The 15,173-nt window shown below is 42.7% G+C and overlaps 1 protein-coding gene across 1 annotated transcript in view; it reads right to left on the bottom strand.

Annotated features, from left to right (window-relative positions):
- Positions 1-13,242, bottom strand: part of LOC117873809 (E3 SUMO-protein ligase NSE2-like) — a 77,298-nt gene extending 64,056 nt beyond the window's left edge. The window contains exon 1 of the mRNA XM_034763611.1: positions 13,032-13,242. Within this exon, the coding sequence (XP_034619502.1) occupies positions 13,032-13,227 (196 nt within the window). The 5' untranslated portion in view covers positions 13,228-13,242. The remainder of the gene's footprint in view (positions 1-13,031) is intronic.
- Positions 13,243-15,173: the final 1,931 nt, after the last annotated feature.

Below are 15,173 nucleotides of genomic sequence, written 5' to 3'. Positions count from 1 at the left end.
GAAAACATGCCAAAATAGAGAATATCAACTAAAATTACAACAATATTTTACATTAAAAATACCTGTATATTCTTTCCATTTCCATTTAGGTCACCCCTGGTTCCATTACATTGTGAAGTAAATACCAAATGTTTCATCACATGTTTGGATGGTCCACTCTCTGGGCCCAGACAAACATCTGTGAGGGCTGTATTACTCAGTCATTGGACCACTCTTCTAATGTTTAATGAGAAACGTTCCTACACTCGTATCCACAATCGTCAACAGACTGGCTCACAATTACACCTTCTCAATGCATCATCCACACACAGCTCAACATGGCATACAGATGGTCTGAGAATGACAATGCAGGAAAGGATGGAGCATGAAAGCAGTAATCTCATCAGATGCAATGTGAATACTTTTTGTGTCCCTATGCCATTGCTCTGATGGAGGCTAAGAAAATTGTATTTAGCATTTACCAGGTTTCCTCCAGGGGAATTATTCAGCTTATGAACAGGCTGAAAAATCCAGAATGTCTTAAACAATTGTGTTTCTTGCTTTGGAGTTTTCATGCTCTTTTGGGATAATCACTTATATTGAGGACAGTCTAACTGGTACCATAGAAGGATTCAGAATGCTTCCCTCAAGTGTGGGCATAGCAGTGGTGACCCATGGCACCACCTCCCTCTGCAACTAAGCTTTCCTCTCAGCTAGGGACCTCACTATAGCTCTGGGCGCCGCTGGAGACGTCAGCTGGTACAGAATGCAGCAGCCCCCCTTCCAAATGGAATGTGTTACTATGAGCAGAGTTGGGTACAAAATTTTGGCCAAAACATTTTTTCATTGAAAAATACAAATTCAGATCAACTTAAACATTTGGAGAAGTGTAGATTTTAGCAAATTGTTTCAGTTGAATGGAAAAAAGAAATTTTTTCGGGTGGTTAGGGCATTCACCTAGAGGGGAGTGTGTGGGGACAGGGCATGCTGGTTCCAGACCCTGCTTCTGTGATTTTATAATAATAATACTATATAATAGTAATAATAATGACTGTCACTCGGATTCAAGTAGGACTCCGACTGGAAATCAGTTTCCACATGTAGGGCTCAGGAAATGTGCCAGGGCACGTTGGTGTCTATGTTCCCTCCTACTGTCTGCCGAGGTGGCGCAACAATATTCGGTTGCACGTTCTGCTTCCTTCGTAGCAGAATGCCAAGCTCGCCTGTCATGGGCCATATCCTCCCAGGTCGTTAAGTCCTGCCCACAGACTCTATGTGCCGCTTCATGCAACTCTTGTAGCAGAGTTTGGGACAGCCAACCTTCCTACTGCCTTTTTAAAATTCACTGTACAGAACTCTCTTAGGCAGTCGATCGTTATCCATACAGAGGTGGCCGACCCAGGTCATTTGCCTCCGCACCAGCATGGCTTCCAGGCTTAGCATGGCCGCCGGCCATAGGACTTCATTGTTCGTGATTTTGTCAGAGCATTTGATTCCCATTATGCTGCTTAGGTGGCATTGTTGCAGGCAATTAAGTTTTTGGATATGGCGACGATAAAAGGGAAAGGTCTCGAATGAGTGTAGAAGACAAGGGAGCACAACGACTGTAAATTTGGCATTTTGTGGACACTTTGACCCCGAGTCCTGTCCAAAGTCTTCAATGAATATTTAGTTATTTATACAAAGTGGACCAGTTTTAACAACAGAGATTGAGAGAGTCTCACCACAGAATAACTTATAGCCCAGTGGCTAGGGTGCTCTCCTCAAATCTGTGCTTCAGAATAGAGATTTAAACCTGGGTCTCCCAAATCATAGGGGCATGCCCTAAGCATTGAGCTACTGGGTATAAAAGCAGTAGTGGCAGCACCACCACCATTTTGTTACTTTAGGCCAGGGGTCGGCAACCTTTCAGAAGTGCTGTGCTGAGTCTTCATTTATTCATTCTAATTTAAGGTTTCGCGTGCCAGTCATGCATTTTAATGTTTTTAGTAGGTCTCTTTCTATAAGTCTATAATATATATCTAAACTACTGTTGTATGTAAAGTAAATAAGGTTTTTAAATTGTTTAAGAAGCTTCATTTAAAATTAAATTAAAATGCAGAGCCCCCTGGACTGGTGGCCAGGACCCGGGCAATGTGAGTGCCACTGAAAATCAGCTCGCGTGCTGCCTTTGGCACACGTGCCATAGGTTGCCTATCCCTGCTTTAGCCCTTCATTACTTTCACATTTACTAAAAACAGTTAAAAATGAGAAACAAAATTGTTCAAATTCTTTCAATTCATTCAAAATTCTGAAAATACTCAGTTTCAGTTTGACCAAACAGATTTTTTTTGTCAATTTTTCAGCATTGCTAGAGTACTGAAAAATCAGTTATTCACACAGCTCTCACTGTGAGCACTATGGACCCAATCTAATACCTGCTGAATTCAGTGGAAAGACTCCTGTTGGCTTCAGCAGGCATTGGATAAGTCTTAGTCCTAGCCATGTAATAACTGATCAGTTATGAATGCAGTAGCGATCATCTTTAAAGCCCTAGGTTGCTGGGACCAAAAAACCATCTCCCTTCTGATATTCCATTGGGACGTTTTTTTTATTGGTGCCTTGAACTCATCTTTACAGAGTCAGTGACAGAATATTCTCAGTTGCAGGTACTCATCTTTTCCCCCAGGATTGTTTGCTACTGCTGTAATATGGTAGTGTTAGATTAATTTTTTCAACCAGGCTGTTCTGAACAGTATCTAGCTGTTTTTGCACACACGCAGGTAAACAGCATGCTTCATGCAGTGCTTCCCAAATTACTAAAATTTCTGATCAGAAAATAAGTTATTGTATAGTAGGCAGTGTGACTAGGACATGATTTATAATGGACAGGAAGTATCTAGTACTTGGAAGTCTCTTTAAAGGAATATTACCATTTTCTTTTTTAATTTGTATTTATTTCTTAAAAAACAATTATTTTTTAAAAAAATACTATTGATGCAAAAATGCTTTCTGCTTGAAATGAAAACTAGAAATCCCAACACATAACCTGGGCAATGTATAACATTTGTTCTAACATTGTGCCAGAAAAATGCTATCTAAAATTTAAAATTAAGAAAGAATATTGTTTTTATTTTTAAAATGTCTACATCCAAGATGTTACCAAAGTTACTTTCCTGTATTGCCACTGTAAACACATATCATCAGTAGATCAGTATCTACTAAGATAAATGAAAGATAGAAAACCTATTTCTACATAAGATAAATTTCTCATGTTTCATGAAGGGAGTTAGCTAAAAAAGACAAACAAAATAAGTTGATACAAATAAAAGCCTTTAAACCTACATTGTTAACACTGTTCCCAAGGTGAGTTCTAGTCTCATGAATAGGTTGCCAGATTTTTTTTTAAAAGCTGACAATATGTTAACATTATGACTTACACTCCTGAAACAATATTAATATTTTTAAGTTTCCTGACATGCTTGTAGTAAAAGTTTTAATCATCTAAAGGTTCTCAGACACACCAACCAAAGACAAGAATTTTGTTATTTAAAACTCAGGCATTACACTAGTGACATCCAACTTTAAGTTTAAAAAGCAATCTTCTCCCTTCTTCACTAAAAGGTCACTGTACTACAATATGGCATATTAAGCAATTGTGAAATTAAGCCTTTCAGAACCTGGTTGCAACTTTGGAATGTGACCATTGTTGTGCAATGCAGTTTGTCACCATCATATGAAAAAGCCATTGGGAAATAAATCTCTTGTTTACCTGCTAGCCGCTGATAAAAATCAACTGATTCACATACTGTAGTACATTTCTACACTAAAGAACTATGCTTGAACTGATGACAAATCATTAATTTTCCTTTAAAATATTCTCTTTAAGCAATTTTGTAATAACCCTTGAACATCCTACGTAGATCACATTTTCTATTTTTGACCTTTGTTCATGATCGCAAAGAAGCTTAACATATTTATAGGTTCTTTGTTTCTTAAGAGTTGTCAATTTTTGCTGCTTATTTTCTACCTGAAAGTACAGTAATGATGCTGTTTTGAATATCAGACGTAATGTTAATTATATCCATGTCTCACACAGAAGCTTGACTTCAAATCAGCAAGAAGCAACAGAAGCAAATTAATGCATATATAAGCACAGGAAAGAGCACATTGTCTCAAACACTGAAAAATGTAATTAGAACAAACCAGTCCCTGGAATCCGGAGAAATGAGCTACAGATTTACCCTGTTATTCCGTGAGTGACATTACAACACTATAGCCAAGATTTTCAACAATGGGAACCAAGATTTGGGCTCCTAAGTCCTTATTTAGGTACTAAAAATAAGTGTCCACCTAATAGTCATCGATGACAATTCTTTAGAAGCCAGGCCTTGTATTTAAGTACCTCACCAGGGCATTAGTGCCTAAGGTCTGGCCTACACTACGAATTTACAGCAGTAGAGCTACATCTCTCAGGGGTACAAAAAATCCACACCCAAAAGACATAGTTTTACCGACCTAACTCCACGTGTAGACAGTGCTAGGTCGAGGGAAGAATTCTTCCATTAACCTAGCTACTGCCTCTTGGGGAGGTGGATTACTATGCTGATGGGAGAATACCTCCTATCAGTGTAGGTAGTGTCTACACTGAAGCACTTCCGCTGCGCAGCTGTGCCGCAGTAGTATTTTAAGTGTAGATAAGCCCAAACTATAGGATGAAAATCTCCAGTCTTGAACGAGCTCTTCCATTTGAAATCTCTTATTTTCACTCCTTTTTAACTTCTTCAATATCAGCAGGTAGCGAATCAGCTACCTATACTTGAGAGCACACATTTTTCAAAATAGCAGCATTCTCACAGTTCATTTGCCAAAAAGACCCAAGGTTTCTATCTAGTAGCTTAAAATGTGTACTTAATAGCACATTTTTTTTCAATACTCTTGTGATCAAGTTATATGAAAGCTCCAAATCTCTTCCTCTCAAAAGGGAAGGACTTCACGATATGGTAGGTCTTTTCCATCTCTAATTTTTATGACCAATCTCTGGTCTCTGAGAAATATCTGTCCCAGATGGATTTGTCTGCCAAGTCTTCCCTTACAAAGAGGCCTCTGACTAAAAATACAGAAGGCCTTCCACAGGTTAGAGTGTACCAGCATACAAGGAGGAGGGCAACCTGGTAAGGTAACAGGGTGGCTTAGCTCCTGAACAGAAAAAAGAAACTGACAACCACCCAGGAACCAGCAATTTGGACATGTTCTCTCCTTACTTTCAATGTCTCACGGTAGGGAAAGTGATCAACACTCATTCCAACAATTATGCTACTCAATGCTGTAAATCTTTGCTCATGTAAGCAGTACCATTGACTTCAAGCAAACCCTAATGAACAGGGACTACTTGTGTGATTAAAGGCTTGCAGGTTCAAGTCTTTAATCAGCAAGAAGGTACCATAAGTCCACCAATGTGCCACAACCCTGACTTTATTGGTTCTTACATTGCAAAACATTGGTTTGATTTATACTACTACTTTGATCACTGTATATGTGGCTTTCCTGCTTTGCCTTATGTGTTTAAAAAAAAAAAATCCACATCTGGATTCAAGACTGGTCAAGTAAGCGAAGGGACTAATTTTATAATGTTTTGATTGGGAAAGGTTTCCCTTTGTAATGTTAAAATATACATGTACCTGTAAGTGCTGGTTTATGTTCAACAACGTATTCCTTAAGTATTTATGGAAAAGCTTTGTCACTGGGTTCACATTTAGTGCCAGACAATGTAACTTGTGTTTGGCTGCCAAGGGATAGATTGGTAAACACACAGCTTTTTGTGCCTCTGCACAAGGGGCGTACACCACAAGAGTCCCTACTCATCCTGTGATCTGGTGTGCTCACGTCTGCTTCCCCCTGGGGAGCAGGACTCCCTGATCCTGTCCCACTCCTTACTGTGTGTGGAAGCAATCTGCTCCAACTGAATGTACCATGTGTATGGAGAGTCCATTTCTCAGGAAGGCCCAATCCTTCTGGGGATCCTCTCAGAGCTGCAAGGCTTTGCACTGCCTCCTACATATAGCTGGGTCTTAAAAGCCACATCTCGTCCTTAATATGAATTAGCACATTTCTGTATTCTGCATGAGTCTGGAGGTGTGACTGGGGTACAGTATATACATTAACTTTGAAAAGATTGCTAAAGAGCATGCAATGTGAGTAACTACGAAAACTTCAGTGGTCACCATTTTGCCATTAACATTTGCAGTGCCCACTCCACACTACCTGAGACACCACAATTGTTTCTTATTTTAGAGATAGGGAAATACTGTAGACTGCTATAGCTAATCACGGCCTTGGAAACAGGCTCTGTATGGATTTCAGTTGAATCCACTGCACCACCATTTGTAAAGTTATACTACAAGTTAAGGATAATTAAGTCCTGGAATACGTTAGCAAGGCAGGTAGTGGAAGCATCATTATTGGAGGTTGCTAAGAACAACGTGGACAAACACCTATCAGAGGTCATCTAGGTATACTTGGTCCTGCCTCAGTTTGGCGAGATGAAGTCTCAAGGTCCCACCCTACATTTCTCTGATTCTATGATAAGTTTTAAGCAAGTTTACAGAGACCCTCCAGCACTGTTACGTGAGGCGAGTATTTATAATGTAGTATTTGTATGGTAAATCTACTGCATAACAACACATTTTTATCAAGACACTGGTTATGATGTCTCGGTTAAGTTTTAAAGGCCTTTTCTATCTCCGTCTTCTGATTCACTCTGAGAGATTTCTAAGGGGAAATACTTTCAACAGAAATCATGGTCAGCGTAGTTAGGGTGACACAGTGTCTGTGTAAACACTGGGTTACCTACATCAGCTGTTGGCTGAAAGCTGGGCAGCTAGAGCCCAGGTGCCCCCGGCTCCCAAGCAGGCTGTGCCCGCTCAGCTCCCTGCTCCCCACTCAGGGAGTCGAGAAGCCCAGGCAGCTGCCCCCACTCCCAGAGGCAGAGGTGAAAGTAAGCTAGTACAGTACGGCATGGCATTCCAGCAAGAGCCAGTACGCCGTGCCAGACTGGACCAGCTTCCCCAGGCTGGCGATTTAAAGGGCCCCGGGCTCACCGCAGCAGCCAGAGCCCCTGGCCCTTTAAATCACCACTGGAGCCCTGCCGCCACTAACCCGGAGCTTCGACAGCCGGGCTCGGGTGGTGATTTAAATGGCCCAGGGCTCCCTGCTGCGGCCAGAGCCCAGGGCCCTTTAAATCGCTGCCCGAGCCTAACTGCCAGAGTCCCAGGGTAGCGGCGGCAGGGCTCCATCGGCAATTTAAAGGGCCCGGAGCTCAGTTGCGGTAGCAGCAGCCGGAGCCACGGGCCCTTTAAATTGCCCCTGAGCCCCAGGGCTCCCAGCTGCCTCTGCTCCGGGGGGTGATTTAAAGGCCCCGGGGCTTCCAGCTGCAGCCTGAGCCCCTGGGCCTTTAAATCTTGATTTAAAAGCCCCGGGTATTTAAAGGTCCCACCTCTTCTGATTGAGCCTACGCCCCCTGCTCAGGATTCCAGAGTACCGGTAAGTCCTTTAAGTTATTTTCACCCCTGCCCAGAGGGAATGAGGAGGCAAGAAGCCTGGGCAGCTGCCCCCACTCTCTACTGGCAGGAGGGAGCCGAAAGCCCAGAGGGCAGCTGGGCTCCCGGCGGGGAGCGGTGCAGAGCTGAGAGCCCTGGTTCTTAGCCCCCAGCGTTTCCCCCTTCAGTGGGTGGAAGTGCACCTGGTGACGACACGCACCACCGGCAGAAGGAGGGTAGTGTGCACATCAGCCACTGTGGTGGCTGTAAGTCCGCCTAACATAGGTCGATTAAATCTGTAATGTAGACATGCCCTTACTTTTGTACCCTAATAGGACTTTATTTCTATTTTAACATGGTTTCTGGTGTCTACTTTAAAAAGTTGCAAAGGATTATGTGACAATAACAAGAAGTGATTTTTCCATGAGGAAATTCCCTCCCACCAAAAAAAAAAAAAATCAAAACCCAGTAATGTGTTTAAGAACTTGCTTTGTAAAAATTATTCATTAGTTTGACATTTTATTATCCATTTCCATGTAAAATGACCTTTAAAGCACCTAAATCTGGTGTAACTGAGAGCAGAATTTGGCTTTTCCAGTATGTTTCAGGATATCGTGTCATCGTTGCCTCAGCAAAGTTTCTTTTGCTTTCAGCCAGCAATCATCACCCCTACCCATCTGACTGACATCAGCTGATCGTTTGTAGGCTTTCCCACAGTTAGGGAGCAAGCTATTCACTTTCCTGCTGTCAGATACCAACTGTCCTACTTAGGGTGTGCCTATGAAATACAGAGGCCAATAGGAATACTATTGACTGGTTTTGTCAGCCTCTTAGAGTTGACAAACTTCCCATTATAAAACCTTTGCCAGCAAAAGAAAAGAGGTTCTTAAGCTACACAGTTACTCAAGTCTCAAAAAAATATTCCGGGGGAAAAAAAAAAAAGCATAGTTTGGACAGTACCTTCAACAGATGTTAAAAATGTTGAAAGTATATGTTACACATAACCTGGGCAAAGTGATATTAACCTTTAACATACACGCAATCATTTTGTTCTTGTAGCTAAAGGATAATTCTCAGAATCCAACTTTTCGAGAATCGCCAAGAAAAATACTCTTTTGTTTCACCATCTTCTGATTCATTTGACTTTGAAAGGAAAACAAACACATTTCTGTATTTAATATTGTTGCACAAGAGAATTCACAAGAATGAAATGTGTTCAGAGTTCCTAGAAAAAAAATTTAGCAATGCAGGCTGCCAACTTGTTCAATGTCAAGCTCTAGGCAATATAGCAGGGCTAGCAGTAAATGACTCATAGTGAGTCACGCTTAAGCTATTTTTGCTTTTAAAGTACTGCCAGGCACTGTGTTAATATTCAACCCAGAGTAAATTTAGCAACGCAAGAAAACAAGTGTTTCCATGGTTGCTCCTTCACAATGTTTATGGTATATATGCAGCCATTAGGCACAAGAATTAAGCCAAATAAATTATATGGAAAAGCTCCTCTTTCATTTACAACTGAAGTTTGAAACATTGGGTGTCATGACTCACTCAGCTACTAGTTTTTCCATCTCTAGCAAAAATGTAAAGCAATAGCCAGCATACCACTAACAGTACTTTTTACAGCACCATTAAAATACTGTTAGTCTTGTATAACTACTACTTTCTTCCAGATTGCTGCTCTTCCTACGTGTAATAATCAGACCTGCCTAGCTTACTGTCACATCAATGATTCTGCACCAAAAAGCAAGTGAAATTTAATAAAAAATATATCACTTCAGACCCAGACAACTGTGTTATGTATTTGCCTTCAATAATGCCGTCTTTTCAGTACAGAGCAAGGATTGCCAAGAAGGACTCACTGGATGAGACTAAATACATCTGTCACAGGTAACATATATTCTATGGCATAAGTTTTCCCTAAGGAGGGGCTACCAGAGAGAAAGCTGAAGAGAAGATTAGGAGGCGGGCTGGTCATCTGAAAAGGAAAAGCAGCTGTAGAGAGACCAGGAAGGATGCTGATTCAGACTGGGGAGCAGGTGGGTAAAATGAGGGAAGTGGTAAAGGGAGTACACAGGGTCTGGAAAATGTCTTCACAAACCACAGCCCAGATACTACACTTACGAAGGTGAGTAACTTCAGTAGGACTACTCACATGCATGACATTACTCAGTCAGTGTTTGCAGGATCTGAGCCCAGCTGTATGGGACTTATATGATAGAACATATCACACTAAAAGCTTGTTTGGATGGGTGGAGGGGAGGTTTTATCTGAGTTGCAGGGATAAGCAAGAACTGTAGTGATGGGTGCTACAGAAAACCGTAAGGTAGGCAGATAGTTTACTTTGCCAACAGTAATAACGGAGTTGCTGAACAATTACCTAGACTGTGTCTTGAAAAACCTTCTTGTTTTGCCTTTTAATACAGTGCTTTATTCATTAGACTTCAGCTATAGCAATTATTATTTGATGGGTTGAGTCTGATAAAGCAATCAGTCTGGCATTGGTCTTCCCTCAGTGAAAAGCTCCTCTTTCTGTCCCTGAAGCCTGGCACACATGTGGTATGCAGACACACAGGGAATTCTTTTCCTAGTTTCTTGTTTGATTTAAATCAGTACAAAAATTTACTTTTTACCAGAACTTGGCATATAGGGTCTGATCACAACCCTACTGAAGTCAATGGAAAGACTCCTGTTGACTTCAGTGTGTTCTGGATTAGGTCTATAAAGCCTCAGATTGTGAGTTTGGGGAAGGAGAGGCATATTTAATCATATATTAAGAGAAAAAAACTAACCAAATTATAGCAAAGAAAAATAACTTCACTGAGCTTAGATGCATTTCACCCTTGATAAAATATTAAGTTGGAAAGAAAGCATTCTTTACTATATTTTACTCATTTCTGACACTTTCAAGAAGGAAATGAAACCACTGAAATATTAAGAACGGCATTAAATGGCCAATGCAAATGCAGGGTAACTATTTCTCATAAGGAATTAAAGGACATTTATTAAGCTTACGGTGTGTTCTAAATATAGTGGGCCAGATCTTTAGCTGGCGTAAATCAGTGAAGTTCCAGTGACTTCAGTGGAACTACACCAATTTACACTAGCTGAGCATCGGGCCCAACGTGCATTGGCTGAACAGCTTGGAATTGTTCTGAAAGATAGTATCTTCCTTATAGACCAGAGTGTATGTTTAATGTACCGTAAGTATATACATATTTTCCTTTCAGTAAACTCAGTTTCTGTGAAATTGCCACAGGGAGTGCTGCTGACACATGCCGATGGATCATCGTTTGCTCTGCTTGGCCTTAGATTCACTTCCCCGTTCTGGCTGATAAAACCTGGGTCTTGATGCTCAACACAAATGCTTGGCTGCAATGGAGCTCCTGCATCTTCTTCACACTCCCTTGCCAGATTGGGAGCAGAGAGCCCCAAAACGTAAGGTGTCAAAGTGATCACACAGCCATAAGAGGGGTAAAAAGAAAGCCAAGACCCCTTCCGGGAAGAGAGGCATCTCTCCAAGCAGCCAAAGAAATGAAATAAATAAATAAAAGTTCATTAACCCTACAGCTGCATGGATGTTTTCCTGATTTTCCACCATCGTCGTCAACTTCTTTAGTCCCTTATCTGAACTGCTAAGAAGTGCACATCTAAACTGAGTAAAACATGACTGGGGTATTGTGTCGCTATTCTTCTCTGGCCCATTCTCTCCTTACAGTTTGTCACCCATGTACATTTCATCATGTCTAAAATTTAGACTGTAAGTTCTTTAGGTAGGGAATGCATCATTCTAAATTTGCTGTGAAGCCTCTAGCACACTTTTGAGCGCTACAAAATAATTAATATTAAACTGGTTATTTCTATCAGTCACTCACTTCTCCTCTTCTCTCGTTTTCTCTCCCTTCTACTATTTTCTCTTCTTTTTTTTTACCTCTGTGCATCTCAACCTCTCTCTCCCTTTGCTATCATCAAGGCCCCCCATTTCTCTTTCTCTCTGCCTTTGAGATTGGAATACAAAATTATACTGATTAGGCAGAAAGGGCCAAAATATTTTCATCAACGACTTTGAATTTGATCAAAATGAAAATGTTTAATTCTCCAGAAAAAGAGTAAAAAACCCCCAAACACCTCAAGAGTGAACAGAAAATCTTTTTGATATAGTTTGTCATGCTTTTGAGGACCAGAAATCACATGTTCCTTGTGCTTTATGTGAAACATGATATTACCCAAATGGTCAGTCTTTGCAATGTCCTAAAGTTTTCAAAAATTTAGATGTAAACTGCAGTGATCATTTCTATGTATATTACTTATCTGAAATTTATAAGAAATGATGTGATTTTTGTAATTCTATGAGTTGCTTACATGGATTACTGTATCGTCAAGAAATAGGAGAACAGATCGAAATGATGAGCAAAAATACTGTTTAATGCAGGGGTGAGCAAACTATGGGCCGCAGGCCACATTCAGCCCGCCGGCCTTTTAAGCCAGCCCTCAAGCTCCCGCTGGGGAATGGGGTCTGAGGCTTGCCCTGTTCCGGTGCTCCAACCGGGGAGTAGGGTCGGGAGCTGCTTAGGGTGAGCAGACAGCAAATGTGAAAAATCGGGACGGGGGAAATAGGAACCTATATAAGAAAAAGACCCAAAAATCGGGACTGTCCCTATAAAATCAGGACATCTGGTCACCCTAGGGCCGCTCCACGCAGCTCCTGGGAGCCGTGGCATGGCCTCCCTCCAGCTCCTATGCACTCCTATGGCCCTGCTCCAATGGCCCCTCTGGAGCTCCAATGGGAGCTGCAGGGGCGGTGCCTGTGTACGGGGCAGTGTGTAGAGCCACCTAGCCATGCCTCCACATAGGAGCTAGAGAAGGGACATGCCGCTGCTTCCAGGAGCCGATTGAGGTAAGCGCCGCCTGGAGTCTGCGTCCCTGAGCCTTCCCCACGCTCCAACTCCCTGCCCCAGCCCTGATCCCGCCCTCTGAACCCCTTGATCCCAGCCCGGAGCACCCTCATGCACCCCAAACCGCTCATCCCCAGCCCCATCCCAGAGCCCGCACCCCTTCCCACACCCCAACCCCCTGCCCCAATCCCCCTCCCGCCCTCCGAACCCCTCAATCCCAGCCCAGAGCACCCTCCTACACCCCAAACTCCTCATCTCCAGCCCCACCCCAGAGCCCACACCCCCAGCTGAAGCCCTTCCCCTCACCCCACTCCCATGCCCCAGCCCAGAGCCCCCTCCCACACCCTGAACTCATTTCTGGACCCACCCTGGAGCCTGCACCCCCAACCAGAGCCCACAATCCCTATTTTGTGAGCATTCATGCCCTGTCATACATTTTCTAATTCCCAGATGTGGCCCTTGGGCCAAAAAGTTTGCCCACCCCTGGTTTAATGCCACGATGGTCACCAGCAGTTACCTAACTTCTAAAGAAAAGCTAAGGCCCACAAAGGACAGAAAAGCTTCCAAGAACTTCATAAACATGACATTTTTATTTTACATTTAAGGCTGAACCATTTATTCTCAGTACAAAACACCTACTCACTCAAATGCTCTTTTTCCTCTTCATATGTATTCAGTGCTGGTTTGACAATCCTGAGACTGAAGTTTTCTGTTAATCCACCAAGTATGCAGAGTATGGGTAAACTCACTGAAAGCTTTCCTGAGATATCCTGCCAATGTACTTCAGCTGTGACCTGGAAGGACCACCTCAGAGGGTAGCAGGAGAGTTCAGAGTCCATAGTTTATTCTGTCTTTGGCCTTTCAGCTGAGATTGCCAACTATGATGATAATTTTGTGATTCAGGTATCTTAGATATCTCCATGCCCCTGTTACTATAGTATCTGAGCATCTCATAATCTTTAATGTATTTACCCCAACAACAACCCTGTGAGGTAAGAAGTACTATTATCCCCATTTTACAGATGGGGAACTGAGGCACTGAAAGACTAAATGACTTACCCGAAGTCATACAAGAGGTCTGTGGCAGAGCAAGCAATTGAATCTGGGTGTCTCAGGCTAGCTCTCTAACCACTACACCATTCTTTCTCTCTTTGATATATTATGATGACCTGCCACTAGGAATTTTACTGAGACCAAAAACTCAGGTCACATACAGTACTGACTGTCATAGCAGTATCCATTCTAAGCCCATTTTCAACCACTCATAACTTTCACCTTTTGAGCTGAAACTTCCCATAATTGGTCTCCGTGTAATTAATTAAAATGATACTTTCCCCATTATAAGAATAAACATTTTTTTTAAAAAAAGATTGCAACCTTCTTTTTGAACCGCTTTAATGCCAAGATGGCTGAGACTAAAAAGAAGAGAAATAAGCACAGGTCTGGAAGTTAAGAACTGCCAAAATGCAATCCCAGGTCTGCCAGTGAGGAGTTGTATGGCTTTGGGCAAGCAGCTTCACCCATGTGCTTCAAGTCTCTCATTGGCTACATTGAGATAATAATAGTTATCTACCTATCCCACTAGAGTGTTGTGAGGATTATTTAGACGATATTTGTCAATCTGCAGTATATCATGTTAGTGCTTGTTTCCTTATCAGATGAGAGGCAAATCCATTTACTTCCTGTTTTATTAATCTAAAGGGAGTTCCGTACATAGCATTATTTTACTATCCAAAATTGAATTTAAAAGAAAAAAATTTAAATTACAAATCCTGCTAAATGCAGGATTTGGAAATAAGAACATCAGACAACTTTATTTCTTGGCAACTTTATTTGAACAGCTACAATTAAAACTAAATGCCTCCTTGTTTATATTGGTCATGAGTCTATCTTAGCAAAATGTCAACTCTGATATCAACTCTTTCCTTCCAAAGCTTCCGAAGCAGATTTCTGCCTGTGGAGAGGGCAGGGAGGTTCATTACAAATGCTATGTTGCTGCATTCCAGACTATATCCCATTGCTTATTTTGCTAGGAGAAAAGAATGCCAAAACCAATAGTGTATCTAAAAATGATTTGTTACCCTATCAACAACATTTTATCTCTCCCATCCTTCCAAATGCACTCCTTAAATTGGCTGGCAGCTCCAGCAGTATTTTGTCATTCACTTCAGTCTTAATGTTTTCTACAAAATGAGTACGGAAGTTTTGTTTTTGTTTTGTGCGAGTGTGAAATGTTGTGGCTAGAATTCCAAAGTGCATGCTACCAGCTACTATAAAACACCTATGAAACTTGGCATCTTTTGAACCAGGGCCAGCTCTAGGTTTTTTGCTGCCCCAAGCAAAAAAAAATTTTGGCTGCCCCCCACCCCAGCCCTGGGCTTCCCCCTGCACCCTCCTGCTGCCCCAGTCCTGGGCTCTTCCCCCCACACCCGTGCCCCCTGCTGCCCCAGCTCTGGGTTCCACCCCACCAGTGCCCTCCCCCCCCCCCGCATCCCTCTGCCGCCCCAGCCCTGGGCTCTCACTCACCCCATCCGCACCCCCTGCCACTCCAGCCCTGGGCTCTCCCCCGCACCTGCACCCTCCTGCTGCCCCAGCCCTGGGTCACTGGTAACTCTCTCCCAGGGCGGGTCATCAGCATCCCGCTCATGACACTAGCAGGGGCAGAGGCTGCATCCGCCCGACTCCTTCCTGGTGCCCAGGGGGGCTCTGACTCCGCCCGCTCCCCCCTCGCCTCCAGCCGGTCTGGCACCGGCAGGGTCGGGGTAAGCAGCGGGGCTCCCGGGAC

This window comes from Trachemys scripta, chromosome 2 (genome assembly GCF_013100865.1).
Source record: "Trachemys scripta elegans isolate TJP31775 chromosome 2, CAS_Tse_1.0, whole genome shotgun sequence".
Taxonomy (NCBI): Eukaryota; Metazoa; Chordata; order Testudines; family Emydidae; genus Trachemys; species Trachemys scripta.
This window is presented reverse-complemented; position numbering and strand designations above follow the sequence as displayed.